At 38.6% G+C, this 20,573-nt stretch overlaps 1 protein-coding gene and 1 long non-coding RNA gene across 8 annotated transcripts in view; one reads left to right on the forward strand and one right to left on the reverse strand.

Moving 5' to 3' along the window:
• The window catches only part of LOC144207102 (uncharacterized), a 53,350-nt gene that overhangs the window by 30,750 nt on the left and 2,027 nt on the right, over positions 1–20,573 (reverse strand). For all 4 annotated transcript variants that reach the window (XR_013328563.1, XR_013328564.1, XR_013328565.1 and 1 more), the window contains exons 2-3: positions 16,653–16,838; positions 535–579 (exon numbers count right to left, since the gene is read on the reverse strand). This is a non-coding gene — a long non-coding RNA (uncharacterized LOC144207102). The remainder of the gene's footprint in view (positions 1–534; positions 580–16,652; positions 16,839–20,573) is intronic.
• gria1a (glutamate receptor, ionotropic, AMPA 1a) overlaps positions 1,729–20,573 on the forward strand; it is a 38,707-nt gene continuing 19,862 nt past the window's right edge. For 2 of the 4 annotated variants that reach the window (XM_077732334.1, XM_077732336.1), the window contains exons 1-5: positions 1,729–2,066; positions 2,175–2,309; positions 13,247–13,486; positions 16,663–16,847; positions 19,459–19,512. In XM_077732334.1, the coding sequence (XP_077588460.1) occupies positions 1,979–2,066; positions 2,175–2,309; positions 13,247–13,486; positions 16,663–16,847; positions 19,459–19,512 (702 nt within the window). In that variant the 5' untranslated portion in view covers positions 1,729–1,978. The remainder of the gene's footprint in view (positions 2,067–2,174; positions 2,310–13,246; positions 13,487–16,662; positions 16,848–19,458; positions 19,513–20,573) is intronic. The other 2 variants (XM_077732333.1, XM_077732335.1) reach the window with 1 other exon arrangement.

Below are 20,573 nucleotides of genomic sequence, written 5' to 3' on the forward strand. Positions count from 1 at the left end.
CCAGCATCTAGAATTTGTATTATTCTGCTGCCTACTGATTTATTTTCTTTATCCTGGAAACTAAACCTCGTCAAGAAGTGCTCTCGATTTTTAATAGTGTCATTAATTGCTCTTTAATCATGCAACCACTCTCAAACCACTAAAATGCTTTAAACAATAAATAAATACATTGAAATAAAGTTAAGGCTTAACAGTATTTAGTACAGCATGCAAGCTCTGTACATGTTATCCACCACCAATCTAATTTTATTTGTGGTGCCATATTTTTGGGATACACATTGAGTTAATAATTAAAAAGATGGGACCCAGAAGTTGTATACACCATAAGATGATTGACATTACTCAGTCACACCATTTCCAACGTCTTTGTCCTTTCTTGCATCACATTATATGCCATTTTTTGTATACATTTTATGCTTGCTGTTTTTTTTACATCCTCTACAATAAATGATTCCCAATGGTATGCATTATTTTCACTAGTCTGAAAAGATTGATATTGATAGGGCATTTATTGACAATAGAAGCAAGACATACCTTGAAAAAGTTGAGTGGGAAGTCCGAAAAATCACCAGGAGATCCCTAGAATTGAGCACAATGTCACGTATTAATGCAATACATAATGCAATACTGTTACTGTGTGATGTCCAAATAGTAGCGCACATTATGACAATTTTGATCAATCAGTCAATTAATTTTGATCATCCCCTTCCTTGTTCAGTACATTATATTAAAACAACTTGCAAAAGACTTTGAAAGAAGACTTTAATACATTAGATGTCAACCACTCTACTAATTACCTTCATCAGAGCTGAAATGTTTTAGGCTGCAAAATGCCAACTTTAAATTCTTTCTGTTCCTAAGGACCACACACTGATAATATCACATTCTGTCACTTTACATGCAAGTAATTGTTTGGACTCACCGTGCATGGGTGTCAAAGGGATGCAGAGGGTTCAAGTTTACATTTCAACCAAACAAGAGGATTACTTTTGCAAGTGTAATCAGTTAATCAAAGCCAGGTGCTACTCATTTCAGAAGACACCTCATTGGTTAAAATGTCAGCACTGGATGGGTTGGAATAAAGACCAGGACCAATTGCAGCCATTGGTGGACTCAGTTTGAATTCAGAGTTTGACATTTTGCAACAGTTTAAATCAGGGGTGGGCAATACTCTCCTTGTGGGCCACTGTGGGTATATGTTTGTTTCCCAACTGATCCAACAAAGACAGTTTCTGAAACAAGAAGCACTTGACTGCAATCCAATTATTGTATATGTAAAATATGAGATTGGTGGAAAAGTTTCCTTTTATGGAATGAAAATCTGCATCCACTGCAGCACTTTGTGGAATTATTTGCCCAACCCTAGTTTAGAGAGTTTGAAATTTAGCAATTGTTTAGAGTTTGAATTCATAGTTTGACATTTTGCCATTGTGTAGAGGTTCAATTCACAGTTTGAAATGTTGCAATTTTTTAAAGAGTTTGCAATTTTGCATGACAACATCCCATATGAGGAAAACAGTGAAAGAATTGTTTAATATGTATACAAATTGGAATGAATACTTTTTTTCCTCCCTCAATGTTTTTATTTATTTATTATTTTTTCCTCCTGGGCGTGCACATTTCTGCAGCACGCCAAACGATGAAGACACACATTCACCATCGATACGACAGCAGCAGCAGCAGATCGAGGGGGAGCAGGAGAGAGGAAGTAAGTTACCTCCTCTCGCCATCTCCATTAGCACCAGCACCTTCATCATCATCGTCATCGTCCCCCTCTTTCTCTATTTCTCTCTCCCATTCCATCTCCCTCTCTCTCTCGCCCTTTGGAGTTCAATATCGGTGAAGATGATGTTGCGCTAACCAGCAGCGAGAGGAGCGCTTGCGCAAGAGGTGTATTTGGAAGTTGAAGACGCTGAGGAGACCTATCTATGTATGTTCGAATCCCGTCTCTTTCCCCTTCGCCAATGCAAAAGGAAATATGCAGCGAAGCGTTACCCTCCTGTACATCTGTTTACTGGGGATGTGCTTGGCTACGAGCGCAAGTTTCCCAAGTAACATCAATATAGGTAAGGATGGCACTCGCGCGCCTTTGTCTCCATAAAAAAATCACATCTCTATCGCTCTTTTTTCTCTGGAGCCAGAGCCTTATTATTTCACCATTTGTCACTCAACAGGAGGATTGTTCCCCACCGAATCTCACGAATATGAAGTATTTCGCTTCGCCCTTTCACACCACCAGGACATCCCTAAACTGGTTCCGCAGGTCGACATGGTCAAGATGGGAAATAGTTTTTCCATGACGTATGCTTGTAAGTATAAATGCATGGTCGCCATCTCTTCGCTTGTGGTTTCTCTTTCAAAACTCTTGGCGCAGAGCGAAAAATGGCATCTAGGCCGTGCAGGGTGAGTGTGGGGGGCTTGGAAACTGTTGCGTGGGGACTTTTTTCTCTCTTCTTCTGCAACCTCTTGCTGCGTAAAACACGGTGCGCTTTTTGCGCTCCTCTGAGGTCAACATCTGCAGCGTTATGTTTAAAAGCTTTTTTGGGGGTGGTCCTAAAAGCTGCCCATTGATCTTTAAGGAGCTTCAATTGCAGCAAGATGGTTTTAAAATGCATTTGATTATCATCATTGTAGCAATGCAACATATGAAGGAATTTAACATTATAGTGCGTTGAAAAGGAGAAATTATGTGGAATTATTCCAGTGCTTTCTTTTTTTTTTTTTTTGTAAATCTAGATAATAGCAGGGTAGACAGAGCAGTAGGGACTGGGGATTCTATTCTCATGGGGCTGATAATGTGTGTCATAATGCCAGTCAGAGAACAAGTGCATGCCTCAGAGATACAAAGGAAATGTCACAGTAAATTGCTTCCTTGTTGTTATCCTACATTTAGCTACTCTTTCTATAATAGCAATTTTGAGTCTTTTTAACAGGGGATAAAATTCTGCCTCAAGCATACAGTGTAAATGCCCTATTTTATTAAGGTTTAGCCATGTTTCTCGGCATCAAATAGAATAGAGGAACCCAGATGTTGTAGGTTGGAAAGAGACATTTTAAGCGCTTTCCTCTGCATTGGTGGATGAACTAGAGAAATATTTTTCATATCTTAATGAAAGCTATTTAAATTTAATTTTCTATAGATAGGTGTGATGGGATGGATGTGTTTCATGAGCACATAGTCGTTTAAAATCATAATATACTGGCACGGTCACTGAGAAATTGAATAAAAAGGGAATGAATGGTAAAAGATTGTATTGTCAATGGTAAAAAAAAAAAAAATCTGAGCTTTTTAAACTTTCCTTTAAGGAATACCATCATTTCTCATGCAACTGGGGCATGTGTGTGTAAATAAAGTAAACAAACAAAACAGGCCCCCATTGATGACTTTCTTCCTAGAGTGGAATGGAATTTTAATATTAAGGTCATGAAAGAGAGGAATATCTACAAAGTAGCTTATAAATCAAACATTATTTCATGTCTTTATTTGAGATTTGGGTTCATCTTCATTGTTGTTGTTTTTGGTGATTTTTTTTTGTATGTGTGTGTGTGTAGCCAAAAGATTTGTGTTTGCAAATTGTTTCCTGGTGGTTGAGTAAGATGTCGCCTCATTTGAGTGCAGGCCACAGGGCTTCTGTTCCACCTAGTGATGGTGTGAATGTGAGTGTGACCGGTTGTCTCTGCCTACTCAATTTCCGACGGACTAGTGACCATCCTTGCATTTGATGTCAGCTGGGATAGCCTCCACCCCTCTGCAACCTTGCCAAAGATAAGCTTTAATGAAAATTGATATTTTGTTACACTGCCCACTGAAGTGATAGTAAAGAGACATCTATATCTTCTACTATTTGACTGAATCAATGCAGTTTAAAGACCCAATGGATTTCTGCATGCGTGTAGGGTTCCAAATTGGGCTCTTTATATTTGTTTGATGCAAAAAAAAGTGCCATACATAACTACTAAGAAAAAAAAACCTAGACTGCTCTTGTGGTTCTGTTTCCAAACCCTGAGACCACATTTTTGTTAGTGTTTCAATAACCGATGCATCATATCGCTTTATCCATGAATACGAAAGAATGAACCATCTTTCCTTCTAAAATCCTCTGTGCCGACCATCAAATTTAGTGACACTTCAGTCCAACACTATAGAATTGACCGCACTAAGTATGCCACCCGCTAGCAAAACGATCACTTCTTCTCTAATAGAGCATTTCACTGTCATTTCTATAGAAATGTCTTTGCGTCATGAGTCACCGAAGAAAAGCATTCTATTCCTGGGTTTCTATTTAACATGCTTAAATAGATGAGCGTGCGTGCTAAAATCTCAGTGCCCATTCCGACATCTGTGTAGGATGTCGTGAGTGAGTGACAGTTGATAGTGGGAAGGTGCCCAGGGGCTCTTGGGGTGCATAAGCGTGAAAAGCACTGGGTGAATGAACCCTTGTGCATAGGGCATGAATAGAAGCTCCGGATGAGGGTGATACTCATCAGCTGGCTCCGATGACTCGCCACTTCCTCGAGAGGCGATGCCTCCTAATGCATACACTTAGACAGTTGCACACATGCACACAAACGCTGGCACCTGCCCTGAGGAAAAGGCCTGGAGTAAATCCTAACTGTCAATATTTCGCAACTTCTGGTTGGCCACTACTCTGGTTTAATAAAATAGTGAAGCTTAACAACCTTACTTTTGAGAATTTTCTGCGAAATAGACCGAATCGAAAATGCATCTTCACCTATTGGCACAGCACTTTGAGGCAGATTTGCACCAAGCCCGAAAATAGAACCATATATATACCTGTCAGGTATTAACAGCAAAGCTATTATTACATTCTGTTTTGTTTTTCTATTCCACATTCTCGGCACGACTGGATGTTCAAAGGTCTTTAGTCATTGAAATTGGAAAGCTTTCGTGGATGTGGTCATTTTATAGTCAGTAAAATCTCCTCTCAAATAGCAATTGCTCTTATTTTTGTGGACCTCCCCTTTGAAATCCTAGTTTTTCGTTATTTATGAAACGATCGGTAGTTATATAGTATGGTCTAGTATCATTTGATCTTTGGATTTTAGTAGATTTTGTGTATTCAGGTTGATTAATAATATCCAGATTTATTGGTGCCTGTGTTGGCTGTATGTTACACATTAGATAGCATTCTCAATTTACAACCATATGTATCAATGTAGACCAGTGAAAAGGCTTATAGCAAAGATCTACTTCAGTGATTCAAAATAACTGCTAGGGTCGCTGCATGTACATGAGAATATTAGTCACTGTTCCCCTCAGTTAGGTATCACATTACCATAATCTGCTATTGACTTGGTTTATAATAAGGACGAACTGAGTCGCGTAGTCTGCAGGCTCATGCTTTCATGATCGACTTTTCTCTTTGATATCTATGTGTGCACATGCATATGACAGGGAGCGTGAGTGAGAGGAGGTGTGGAGGGATTAACACCACTCGTTAGCTATTTTAGGTAATAAGCCCTGCTTTTAAATGACAGGATATAGCACCAGGCGGCAATGTATAACGGTGCTATTTAAAACGTACATTTCGCTTCAGGGTTACTAATGTGCCTTTGATTTTGTGTCCAGTTCATTCATTGAGGAAATAAAGCTTTTGTATAGACTAATTAGTGTTCATAGAAAAGACTATTTGTACTGTTGCTGTGATGCAAGAAGCAGTGTGTCATTGTGTCTGTGAGGGAAGCTCAAAGGGAACTGTTAAAAGACCTATGAGACAGTCATGATCAATGATTCCTGCCAAGCTAATCAATATAGGATGAGGGGGAGGGTTTGCCCCTCCTGAAATAAACCTATCAAACAGTGTTGTGGCAAGATTGGATGTATATAGGTCTTGTCAAGGAGAGACTGTGACGGCAGAGGTTAAAAGATCTTGTCAAGAAGTGATTGTCAATAGATGGAAAATCACAGCCGTTGTGCTTTTGTGTCTGAAGCAGAAGTTGTGAGCGCAGAATTGCAGAAATTAATGTTGCATTGCTTCAATAACCACTATCCCCAGAAAAATCTTACATTCATCTTAGAAAAATACTCTAATGTACACTTAAAAGTACAGTAATACCTTCAATATGTCCATCCATCAGTCCAGTTTGATTGAACAATGCCAGTTGTGCAATTGTCATCATATTTTGTTTGTTATGACTGAACAGCTGGAGTCATTGTTCAAAAACTAGTGATATACCATTCAGTACTATGAAAATGTCAAGTGAATACTACATTGTTCATATCAAACATGCATCATAAGATCTTAAAATACAAAATCAAAATTAGATTTTTTTTCTGACTGATTTAAAAAGAAAAAACAATATATACTTGACTCAACCCATTATTAATAGTGCAGTTCAACAAGAACTCAACTTATTTTTTCTTTATCCTGCAGAATGGCACTAACAAGTTAATTACAATCTGTACAAGCATTTGTGCAATGAATTCACCACTCACACACATGTGCACAACAACAATAGCTAACAAGAGATTGGCCAGATGTGTTGAATGTATTATTCAGTCCAACACATCCAAAGCAAACACTCAATGGAATTATGAATTTAAATATTCAACAAAAAGCACCAAAAACCAGCACTATTAACAGCTGTAATGCATAATACTCCAATGGACAGAAAGGAAAACTAAATAATTATCTGACTTTAACTTTTATTTGGATGTTTTTAGTGACACTATATAACATTTTTAACACTACCTTCAGGGTTTAAAGCAAGCACTTACAACCTTAGTTTGGAAATACTGCAAGTGTTGAGAAGAAGGTTAAGCTGCATTTTTCTACGACCTGGTGGCTGCTCTGGGAGAGCCTTGGGGTGATGTACTATATTGTGTTGCTTGTCTGTCTGATAGTGAGGTGCAGCTTAGGTGAGTGACATCTGTAGTCCTTTCATGATCGGATGGATTACTTGGATGTGATATTGAAAAAGAATACTGGGTTATTGTTCCAATATAGTTGTTTGTTGAGGTGAAACAACAAAGAATTGAGTGATAAATTATAAAGTAAGCTGAAAACTATTCTCTCAGGAGCAAGATTCTGACAGGTGCTGGTTCGATGAATAAGTATCCACCATAGGGGATTGTGAATGGCCCATAGCAATCAATGTAGATTTCAAAGAGTGCTCCCCAAGCAGCAAAGTGATGGAATGGGGAGCAGGAAGAGGACAAAGATTGTTCTTATGTGCTTTGTCTACTTTTGTTGCTTTACTTGAGAAAAGAAGAGAAATGTGCACATGGGGCACTCAACGGGGACGAAAGAGAAAATTAGGTGGAAAAAGCTTGTTTAATTTTTGTCACAAACAGTACAAGTAACCATTTTTAATGGAAAATTGCCTATCCTATCTGAACCTATGCTTTTTATGTAAAGTACCAACATACTGTCAATGGATACTTTGGATATTTTCACCTCCAGTTTGTACAATGGCATGGATGTTTTGACTGTCAAGTTAACTGTATGCAATGTCTTATGGTTGTAATTACTTTTATTTTATTTGTTTGTTCACTTTTTTAAAGTGTTGCCGTTATTGGATGTTATTTGGCCTGAGATTGAAAACTATAGGACACCCTATAATGACACTAAAATTGACTGGAGGCCTCAAAACACATCTTGTCTTGTCTTTATTTTCATAATTTTGGAAGTCTAGTGGCTCATATTTTCTAGGACCTTTGGGAAATGTTCTCATTCCAATCATCTGCTGTAGCTTATGTCAAGTTCCTTGTTATTTCCCCTCATCGTGCGTTGAAATACTTGTGCTGTATTGTTGTATTTAAACACCCTCTCCAGTATTTAAAAGAAACCTGTCATCTCTGGAGGTAATGGCAACCGGGATGAGGACGTCTGGCTTAGTGATGTGTTTTGTGGGCAATTAGAAAACAATGTTTTGTGGGCTGCAGAGTGAACGTCCCATGATGGCAGCTGTCATGTTTTGGGTGGCAAAGACAGCATTGACGTTGTCCCTTTGTCACTGCCTGTACATCTCGGGAGCCTTCCCACACTCTTATAAAGAGCAAAATCTACAAGTATATTAAGTAGTTTGATATGTTGCTGCAGCTTTTGCCCCACAGTGCTGTTGTCATCCACAAGATGCCAACTCCTGTATCATTGAATTACACCCTTTTCCTATCGTCAGAACTGAAAGACCTGAGGATATTTAGAGTGCTTTAATATGCATCCCACACTCAAATTCAGTCTTACACACATCCAAAATAATTTCTCTGAATAAGTGAATACGACTTCCGTGACTAGTAATCATCCTAGCCCATAAGCACTGGCACATTTGTAATTTGTTAAAGCTGATCAACTCACATGAAGCAAATGTTAAATGCCAAGCATACTATAATGATTTTTTAAAAACTTGTTTGCGCTTTTAGTTTTTTTTAACAAGTAGTTATTATACAGACTCATTTCATATTAGAAGATAGTGGACGCTCAAAAAATTAAATGTATTTTGTATATTTGTGCACAAAGTGTTTAATTTCTCAGTCACATGTTTCCTTTTACAATGCTAATTTTATTTTTACACTTTGTACAAATTGACAGGTAGCAATTCTTCAACATAAAAGGGTTCTCTCATTCTATAATTTATTAGCATGCAGCTTTTATTGTATCTCCCTGCTCCACATTTTAACCTCCATCACGTCTCCTGTCAGCGAAATGAAACTGTGAGCAAAATTTCCCCCCTGTGCTTACCGACAGCGATGCAGACTGGAGATAATTGCAAAAGCATGATTGTTAAGGAGATAATTGGAATTTCCATACCCCATGATGGGGAAATGGCTTCGACTGGGGTTCTGACCTGCTGCCCAGGTATTTATTCAGCAGGTGGCAGGCCTGGGCTTACACACCACGGGGAAAGATGATGAGGAGGAGGAGGAGAGACAATAGCCTAGTAGGGGCGGGCCATAAGAGAGGGGAGCAAAACACCCGATGCTGAGGCGTGTGTTCTTGCACCCTCGATTACCTGTCTAATGAGGCGATGCTGCACCATTGTTTTATTACTTAGAGGAAATAGAAGAAATCTAGATTTCACCCAGCAATCCCCATTTCCCACTGCTAGGCCCACATTTGTTTTCTCTCCCCGCTGCAGTCCTCCCCATTATCTCCTCTCACAAGCAATAATACATCTGTTTTCCCTTCCCTGCCCATCAGTTTTGCTCTGATCCTCTCGACACCTCATGTATTAAGCCATTCCTATTTATTATTAACAGCTCATAAGCCCGGTTAACCCCTCATAGCGCTTTTCTTTAATCCATTGAATATCATTGACACTTTAGACGTCTTAACCACTTTGACTGGATTGGTTTCAGTATTGGATGTCCATGCTTTTCTTTTTTAATTTTCCAACAAAAGTCACTTGCCTAAACAACCATGACATTATTTTTGGACCTTATTGTTGCCTTTCCGAGGATTCATCAATTTTTTAAAAATCTATTTCATCTCACTTCAGGCAAATGATCATTTTCCCTTCCATCCCTTCTCATTTCTAGTCTATCTTTATTGACAACCACATACGAACACACACGTCAAGAACATCATCGTCATAAACATTGGTTTATTGCTTTAGCATAAGCTTCAAATCTCTTTCGAGCCAAAGAAACTAAAGCCGCTTTTATGGGAGAATAGCAAGCACACCTCCCTGGAGCACAACACTCCAGGGGGTATGAGGGAACTTGAGAGAATTGTTAAAGGCCAAATAATCAAACTCTGGAACGACAGCACAGCACAAATGCCTAGTTGCTATAACGTTTTTAGACCACACAACTAGAGAAAAAACATCAATCATCTCTAAAAGACAACCAACCTCGTATTACCATCCACTCAATGATGGAGACATTCATGCAGAACCATGCTGGTTCTATGTCCATGTCTCTTAGGGACCAGTCATGTGCACATGGAGAGATTGATTGCTCTGTGTGAGTCACAGCAATTCTTCCCTCAACCGCCCATCACCTGAGGGTTTCTTCACAAGCAGCATGTACAAAATGCTCTGTGAATAAAAGCTATTGGCATCCTTTGTTAGGCCACTCATTATTGTGGCTCATTATTCACCACAAGATGGATGGGACCAGAGGGGGTACAACATGCTCTGTTTTTATTATACACATCATCTGACAGTTATCAGCCAAAGGTGGCTGAGCGAAGCGCCATCACGTACATCTTCCCATGTCTGGTGTCAGATGTGTTTATCTTTCTTCCAAGTGCTCTGTGGTTGATTGAGTGACCCTTCACCCTTGTGGAGGTGGTGTGTTACCAATTGTTGTGACAGAAAATGCTCTGCCCTTGTCATTGACACCCCCTCCACACCATCCACCCACCTTAACCCTCAAATAAAAATGAAAATATGGCGTCAATATGACATGCAGCAAGGGCGGCACAGTAGGAGAGTGGCTATCAGGTCTGCATAACAGTTCAAAGATCGAGGGTTCAATATGAAGGACTTGTAGAAATGCACTGATTTGTTCGGATGTAAATTCATACATGATGATTTTGCATGGCCTCTATGTGGTTCAAAGAAACATGAGCTATGTTACATGAACATCCACTCTAAAAATGTATAATTAAGTGCAATGTTATATTCTATCATAAATATTTAGTACACGTTGTAAGAGAAACGTTACATTGTTTTACTTCATTTTTAAATACATTTCCTCACTATGTCGAGAAAACTTGCTATTTCAATCGGATATTGTACAGATCCGGATCGAATAATCTGAACTGTCTAGCCTACCACTATTCTCCAATATATATGGGAGCAACAACAAAAAAGAAATATATAAAAAAATAATCTGTCATTTACATGCCCTGCTAGTCCAGCCGTCAGTGACACTTCTGTCATTTGACATTTGGCTCATGCTAAAGAGAGGGACAGCTGCAGGCTACAGACAACACCAAATAAGCAAGACCATAACTGTGTGGGTTGTTATTGACAGACTCTACTCCTATGTCTCTTGAGCATTTGAGATTTTCTCTAATGTGACTTGGTTCTCAGTTTGGCCTCAGCTGCTGAAGATCGATCTGCTGTTTCCCACATTTCGTAAAGTTTCCCTTCATCTGTATGTGTGGGGCTGTTATTTTGCGATGATATTTGTTTGAAGTGTAAATACAAATGTGATGCAGCAGAATTGGGAATCAAATCCTCCATTATTTCCAATATTCTCTCCGGATTTTGTGAAGCCAAGTCAGTTTGGCAATTTCCCTAATTCTTGCAAAGGAATCCTAATTATGACAAAACAGTAGATTTTCCCTCCAAGTGCTATAGTTTGTATTTTTTTATTTTTTTATACACAAATGTAATTCCTCATCATTCATAACAGGGAAGACAAGACATCCCTGGACGCTCTGGTCTCTCCTCTTGCCTTTGTTCTTTTTACAGGGTTATCACTATTCTTCTTCAACTACTGGTCATATGCATGACATTTTGAGGCATTTTTCCACCCTTAATGAGGTTCAGCATTTGCTTGTAGCTTTTTGATTATGTTTTTGGAAAAATGAGCAAGAAAATTCTGAAATAAAGATAAATTGAAGGATCACGAAATGCTGGTATCATTCATACTAAGTTCCAGTTAAATTATTGTGCAGACTTTTTGATTCTACAAAGATATATCTTTCAGAAATCAGGGTGTTAAAAATTGGAGGTCCCGCTGCTGGTCTTTTTATGTCAGTTTAAGTATTTTCATACATCATTGGTTAAAAGACCAATGTGTACAGTACTGTAATGAAACTCTATAAATAAATGGAATAAATAAATAGCAAGTTGTGCTTTACACACTCTTCATCTAGACTGATTATCTAGGCCACTGGAAATAATAACTTGAGAGAATTACTAGTGAAAAAAACGTCATAAATACTATATCTCATAATGTACATTTACAAACAAGCCATGAAGAAAAGTATGGCGAGGTGCAAAATATTCTATTTCAGGGCTTGCTTTAAGTAGGGTGAGTCACTAGGTTTTTGGAGCACTCGAGGCTGCATATGTGTGTGTGTATGTGTGTGTATATATGCGTGGACATGTATTTTCATGTGTATATTCCCTCACCCCTCCCCTTCACCCTCTGTCTTCGTCATAGGCGAGAACACACATTTGCCTGCCTGGAGGGTGCAGGTCTGTGACAGGTTAGGCGTTTTGGATACAGGCCATCTTCTCTGTCTTTTCCCCGGCTTCTGGTGGTGAGCTGGCCCTGGTGCAGGGCAATATCAATCTGTTTGGTTAACACTCAGATAAGAGCCTTCAATAACCATAGCAGACCAAAAACTGCATGTGTGACTCTTGTGAACTAGTCATGACGAGACAGTGAACATAAATGAGCTATTTTGGGACGGTAGGGTGTGAACAAAATCAGCTTGACAGACAGAGAATGAACAAAAAGAGAGAGAGATAGCTAGTGAGGGATAAATGCAAATGATAGATGGAAGTCGCCTACTGCTGCCAGTGAAATGTCAATGGAACCCCGGGGATACATTGATTAACCTCTTTATTCCTAATCTGCCTTCAGCTCCTGCAGCTTTCACTGACAGTAAACAGACAAGCTGCTGGAAAACAAATGGGTAAGGTGTATATATATGGTGTATGCATCTCAAATCTGAGCACCTGGTTGGGATGGATGTGGCCCTGTGATTGGCTGGCAACCAATTCAGGCTGTCCCCTGCCGACTGCCCAAAGTTGGAACTGTTTTGTTTTGTTCCTGTGTTTTACTTTAAAAGATTATTATTAATTGCAGGACGCCATTGTTTTTAGCCTCACTTTCGGATGGTAATACCACTGTCCAAAATGTTCAGCATTGACAATTAATTTTCAGCGTAGAAGGAAACATAATGTTAATTGCAGTGATCTTTCTAGGGATAAAACATACTCAGCACATAAAACCAAATTTATAACTTACCAAGGCAACTCTTGACAGTCATTAGACAGAATCCAAAATGCATCACAGTTTATCTCAACAGAAAATTAATATTCAGTGTCTGACGGTGGTTCTTAATCTTGGTTTGATCATAGGAGCGTGGGAGTCAGTTTCTGGGGTTCAGCGGAGGCCAAGACACACTTGCAAACACACACACAGTGTTTGTCTGTGCTGATTACCTTATATTATCATATAAAACTTCAGAACAACAACTGTCTAACCCTATTGGCTTTCTGATGCTCAAACTGTTTGTGAAAACCAATAATTTTAATTCCTATCATTTAATTACTGCCATTTATCTGTGCATTTTCTCTTTTTTTCTTCCCCATGCAGTCTGTTCCCAGTTCTCCAAGGGCGTCTACGCCATCATTGGATTGTATGACAGGAAGACGGTCAACATGCTCATGTCCTTCTGCGGCGCCCTCCATGTCTGCTTTGTTACACCATCTTTCCCGATTGAAACGGCGAACCAATTCGTTATCCAGCTGAGGCCTGAGTTACAGGATGCTCTTGTGGGCGTGATTGAATACTATGGATGGAACAAGTTTGTCTACATGTACAGTTCAGACTCTGGTAAGTATGTATTGGTTTGTTATTCTGTCTGTCGCTCATTCACCATTTAAATTCATTTTTCAATAGTCTATCAATGTCTGTAACTGTGCAATTTAGATATATGAAGCAAGAATAGAAAGAACATTATATAAATACATCTATACCAACAAAAAACAAACATCTAACCATCCTTGGTCTTCATACACCAGGCATGACAATGGTGTATGAATGAGTAACTGTCAGGCCACCCTAAACTGTGAAATTGTTTTTATACTAGAGAAGAATACTGAAAAGAAAATTGCACTTGCACCGACTGGAAGATAAATCACACAAAAGAACCAAAGATTCAGCTTTTCATTGTGCTCATCTCAGCAGGAATTTCTGTTGCTTAAAAATACAGACAGTAACTGGAGAAATCATCCTCATGTCTGCTTATCTTTTCCCCTAGAATGGAATCGCCACTATCCTCCCTATATGTTGCCACGCCCTTTCTTAGCTCTCTTAAAGCATTGTCATAAACGAGGGGCAACCATACACTATTTTCTGCTAAGGAAAGAAAAAGCACGTATACACCATCTTACCATTCCTTTAAAGATAATGTCCAAAGAAGCAAGAATTATGTAACACTTTATATCTAATATATACCGTTTTAGGATTAAAAACCTGGACTTCATAACACTGCTATGCTTACTAATAGACAATGACAAAGTTGTCATCCTTTTCATTTGCTCTGTTGATACATGATAACCTTTTGTCACGCCTGTCCTTAAGATTGTTTTAATTGTCCTGTGATCCTGTCTGTTTATACTGTATGAGTACTTATGCATGCCCGTTTGACTGAGTGGAAGAATTGAGTCAATGAAATCCATTTAAGAAGACATTGGTTGCCTGGATACTCTACTGAATCCTTTTTGTCCACAAGGTCAATTCAAGAAATAGAGGCAATATCTTATTTTTCTAAGGAAAACCTGTTGGTTGTTGTGTGTGAGTTTGTATTTTATCACATCTAAACTGCTCAGTTAACTTCATACAATGTTGTCTTCAGGAAATAAGATTACAATTTCATTATGAGCATTGAAAAGTTGCAATTTGAAATGATGGTCTTGTTATCTTGACATGCAGTAGTTGTAAAAAAAAAAACCTACATGTTGTTTTCTCTTACAAAAACTAAGATTAGGAAAAATAGGCCATTAAATCATCATAAATATCTCAGTGATATGGTTTCCTAAAGGGTTAGTTTCTCTATTCTCAATTGCCTGGTGCCCAAGGGTGCATGTGGGAGCCAGATTCCATTAAGATATTATTCTCATTTCGGATGCCTTCAAAGGACCGTTTTACTTTAGCTAGTCCTGTGAGACCTCTTGTCATTCTCTTTCCAAATCATTGGGGTGCATCAAATTCTTGTCTTCATCTGAAATAGAATGTTCACTGAAGGAAATCAGAACAAAAATGGAGTGGACGGAAAAAAAAAACTCACTTTAATTGGACCAACTACTCTAACATTTTTCACAGACTTGAATACAATGATTTCTTGGCTATTTTCTATTGTATTTAGTTTAAAGATTTTACACTATTAGTAAGGTCTGACTAAAAAGAAATTATTTTTTAAGCCTTAGGATCCCCTGATGAGGATAATCAGTACAGGTAATTGATGAAAAATCTATATATTACTCCTTTGCGGCCGCTATTGCGTGATTTATTTCGCTGATCCAATTATGCGGTCACAAACCATCAGGCCTCTGCGGAAAGTCTAATAATTACTAATTAGTAATACATAAACAAGACTAAGTTCTCCCAATACATGTTGAGAAACATTCATTTTGTGAAAATCAGGTTTTTTTTTTTCTTTTTGCAATTTCACAGTAAGTTAGGAGGGCAAAATGTCTCTTCAGCCGGAACCTTGGACTTTCTTCACAAGCTTTGATTAATCACATCCTATGTCACCATTGCACACATCAGTTCCAGTGTTAGATCTGATAACCTTCGGCTCCATTACGTTTCTCTGATTCAGTGTTCAACTTCTCCAACCAGAAGTGCATCACTTTTCATCTCCGCCTTCTGCTTCCCTGCCAGTCTTATTTATTTACTCATATTGTGCTTATTTATGGAGGCCGAACATCATCCATCCTTTTGTTAGTTAATGACTTGGCATCAAATAGGTAGCATAGAGTGCCTGGAGAGCAGCTGGTGTGCATTCAAATATGTCCGAGGCATCATTTTCCAGAACCACTGACTGCATTTCTCATTTTTCTTTGCAGCAACTGTTGTTGTTGTTTCAGATGAGCTATTATTACACAAGGTAATAATATTTGAAACTCTTGAACAATCATGACCAAAAGAGCGTGTCAGTGTGCAAAAACATTGGCTGTCCGCCCAATAAACATTGATTTACCCTTTTTAAAATCTTATTTCTATTTTATAAGCATTTTTTTATTTGGGTAACAGCTGCACTGTGGCATGGTAACTGCATCACTCCTTGGAATGTTTCTGGTTTTCACTTTGAATGGCTGACTTTCAAGAGAAAAGGAGCAAACAGCAGAGTCAGAGCTTTGTGTGTTTTCTAATCACCTCTTATTTTTCCTGTTTTGCCAAGAGTTTTCTCTCATTGGTTGCTCTCGCTCTTTCTCCACGGTGTGCCTGTGTCCAAGGCAACAGTGTACTCTGGCAGTGTCACTTGTAATTGGTGCTTCGAGGATGTAAACCGGGTTGTGATGGTGTCTTTGGCTGTGATGCATGGGCTGAGTGTTTGTTGGTGTAGAAGTGGTCATTATTTAGGCCGGCCCACTTGGGAGTGTCAGTGTGTTGAATGGACTTAATCGTTCATTACACTTTATCCCTAAATCTACAGGGGATGGGTTTGGTTCCTTGCCCTTAGTTCTACTCTATAGTATTATTACTATGGGTAGGAACTGGAAATGAAACGTACAATATGACTATAGAGTAATAATTGTATTTACGCCTTAGAATCTTAAGTTGGCATGACCAAAAGTATGTTTTACTTTGACAGTATAGGGACAAAAAGTGATAGGAGCTAACAAAATATATATTTTCCATCGTCATTTTTGTTTTTTTTTATAGTGTATGCAAACATCTCAAATGTCTCATCCTTTAGGGAACTTTTATCAATAGCTCTTGTCTCATATGACACTACTTATAATGTAGTCACATTTGTGTATGATTCTTTTACCTGTGATTAGGCCTGTCAGTACTCCAGAAAGTTTTGGACACAGCAGCAGAGAGAGACTGGCTGGTAACTTCTGTCAATGTGGAGACCATGACAGAAGCATCTTTCTTGAAAGTCTTCCAGGATTTGGACAAGAGGAAGGAGGGTCAAATTATCATTGACTGTGAGACAGAGAGGCTCACTGGCATCCTGAAAAAGGTAAAAAAGATTTTTATATTTTACTATTATACACCATTATGCTTCAACTATCTTAAAACCTCAAAGAAAAATAAATTCCATCTGTTTGGATGTTTTTTTTTTCCTTTGGGCACATGGGATTTATTTTGAGCAATTATCTTCCTCAAAGGAGTTAGGGAAAAGTGGCTTTGTGTATTTGGCTTTGCATGGTTTAAGAAGATGAAGAGAAGCAGTAATGCAGAACAGAAAAGAATATGCAGGTAGTGACAGCATTAGTTTCTCTGCTGTTGTATGCAGTCTCTAAGCATCTAAGAAAAACCTGATAAATGACACAGGTTATGCATTAAGACCTAGCAATTCTTCTGTGAAAAAATGAGCTCTCGCCAAGATGGTGGTCAAACAAAAATGATTCAGGAATCCTAATTGACAGTTTAATTGAATCACTTTGAGTCTCACTCCTCACTTTAGAATCAAACTGTTTATTTTGTCATCCTCAAGGCAATCTGTTTTTGTTATAAAAGAAAAAAAATGATGCATTTAAAATGAATAACACTGATTATTGTAGACTGCATCCATTTGATTTATTTGACCCTAAAGCATTTCCAAACTTTTGAACATGAAGCTTTAAACACAAAAATGCATTAGTTTGTGAAGTACACCTTTTACACAACCCTTAGGTACCAGTAAAATCTGTTATGTACTACACGTAAAGTGTAATGGAAAAATTCCATAATTGATAAATCCACAAGATAAGAATACATTAGTATTTTTCAGCGCAAAATATTTTTAAATGTGTGCTTATTTGTTGGGATAACATGCTCTTATTCTGTATCTGAACCAATGTGAAGTTGTGCCGATGCGTCTTTTAGACCATCTTTTTTGTAATCCTGCAACGTTCTAATGGCGGCTCTCCCTGCAACACCTAATGAATCATACTTTTGAACAAGCCGTCATACACATATGGTACAATATAGTCAATTTCAATGTGAATGTTATTGATAGCACGGTCAACAGTTAAGGTTATTGCATCAGTTCTCACTGCTATATAGCAACATGGATTGAAAAGTATTTTATTCATACAGCCACCATCAATCTTTTTCATCTGTTCCTCGCATCCATGGTACCCCTCTCCCACAATCCACACAGTATCTCACACTTGTATACAGCTGCACATACACACAACTACAGACCCATCTGGGTCTTCTGCCCTATAAACTCCCATGTTCATCTCATTCATCTCTAACAGTACACACAGATTCTCCTGCGATAATGTCACTGGCAGTACCCTAAGGGTGACTTTTCAGAGAAGCTAAATGTTAATGTAGTCGCCTTGCAGAACAACTGTGATGACAAAAGTGTAACAGGTCAAATATTACATGGATGTTTTTGTTTGTGAGTTTTTTACGCATAGAGATGATCCTTTCTTTTAATGTCCTAAATGGCACATATTTACATATGTAATCAAAAAACATTTGCACTTGGTAACCCATGGTGGCTGTTGTATGTATAGCAGTGTGGGTCGCATGTGTGGTTAGATTGTGGGTCACTGTCTTGCTTTTCCTTGCCCGGGGCTTGACCGCAGGGCCTGTCTTATGCTGGGGTCACAATTAATAAAAAATGTCACCTTCTGTTCTGACCTCCAGCGATACTACGCGCACACATGTACACACACAAAACATAAAACAAATGCCCCCCCCCCCCCCCCCCCAGGTGTAAATCCTGAGAGGATGAGAGACCTAATGTGTGATGACCTGCACACTAGCTGAGAATAGACACATGAATTTAATGCTTATCTATCGTAGCCTTTTTTAATTGGATGGATCATTACTTAAAACTACCTCTGCAAGATTAGGTTTAATTTTTATATGTTGTTGACACTTGTGACATTCAGTTATTGTACACTGAAATACTGTCTTTTTTAAAGCAAGACAGTTTTAAGCCTTGAGCGTGGCAATGGGGGTTGAGGGAAAGAAAGGGGGTCTATTTAAATGTCAGTCAAAGTGAAGATGAGAATAAATCTTTCCTTTGAACAAACTGATGCTGACACTTTACTCCACACTTCTATTTGTTACTCCATTCTGCCTGACCCCTAGGGTCGGGTTGACCGGTCAACAGTAAAGATAACAGTGTCATGCCTAGTAGTGTTTTGCAAATGTGTTGGGCAATAAATGCAATGATTTTTTTCCCCCTCAGTAGACACTGATGATGTTGTTATTAGTGTTCCAGTATTTAGTATCTGCCATTGAAATCACTTTTATCATGTAATATAAATCCTGGAAAAGGGCAATGTCAAAGTCAAATTACAAATTAGTGTTGAAAGCCTGTTAGTTTTCCGTGACTTTCTATATTATGGATAATCTCGGGAATTAAAAAAAAAAGTCAAATGTTGACCTCCTTTTTCATTCCCTGCCATCACTCAAAATTGTATGGACCTACTTTCTTCACTGTCAAGAAACACTTTTCTAGGTACAATGTACTGCTTTGACAGTCTCAATCTTTTTCTAACCCAGCACACACACGCACACACACACACACACACACACACACACACACACACACACACACACACACACACACACACACACCACAATCTTCTATCAAGGTCATTTAATCATTTTTTTCTCCTCACCAGATTGTTGAGAAAGGCAAGAATGCAAAGAGTTACCACTACATCTTGGCTAACCTGGTAAGCATTACTTTAAATTAGTTGCATTCCACTATGAGTGTTTAATACTAAATAACTCAAAAGGCTGCATTATGTCTCTATAAAACCCTTCAAAACATTTTGAAAAATGTAAGCAAAACCTAAACCTAAATAAAAACCTGAGGAGAAATGGCACTCTGCTAAAAGAAGTTTTAAATGATTTAGCCTGATCAAGTGATGTAACGTGCAGTGAAAAAAAATGCCAATGACAAAGGTCAGACACTCAATGTACTGCAAGATTAGATCCGTTTGCTCAATTTGACTACTGCCATTTCCCACATGCATATTCTATGCTGACCACCCTGCAGCGTTCCTCATATCCACTCATTGATGCAGAAGAGGAAATTGACATTCTAGTAATAACGGCATTAATATGCTGCAGCTTGAACATTTTCTCGCGACTCTGATTATTAGAGCGACTCAATCTGGCTTGTCTGCCCCGAATGGATGAGTTCATTTTAGATGATAACACTTTTCACATTTCTTCAGGGTGTACACAAGTAGATGGCAGTTATTTTCAAATACGAACATGAAAAAGTTCATTTGCAATAACCCCCAAAAATGTGATGGTCCCATCGCTGGTATTATAAAGACTTTAAACTAGCCTCCATATGGTGTAGAAGTGTTTTACTCGCATAACTGGAACCATGCTTGTACTTTAAGGTGCAGGTGGTGACATTTGCTTCTCTTGAATCACTAGCTTTCATGTTACTGTTGTTGCCATGACAACATTCACCCTACTTAGGGTTTCATTAAAAAAAGCCACACATAAAGCTACTCAATCAGCCTGGCTTCAAGATAATGATCAATTGGAAATGACTGGAAAGTCTTTAAATCCAGTCTGCAGCCATGCAACACACATATCTAAGGAATTCAAAGCATAGAGGGGAAATGGAAGATTTTCTGCCAGACAATCCAGAGAAGCACCTTCACCTCTCATCAGTCAAAACTCTTCTCACGTGCTCGGTCTGGACTTCCTACTCAATCACAACCGCATGCCTCCTCCTGACAGGCACACTGCCTTGCCTTTGTCCCTTTTGCTG

The sequence above is a fragment of the Stigmatopora nigra genome, chromosome 14, assembly GCF_051989575.1.
Source record: "Stigmatopora nigra isolate UIUO_SnigA chromosome 14, RoL_Snig_1.1, whole genome shotgun sequence".
NCBI classification, from domain to species: Eukaryota; Metazoa; Chordata; class Actinopteri; order Syngnathiformes; family Syngnathidae; genus Stigmatopora; species Stigmatopora nigra.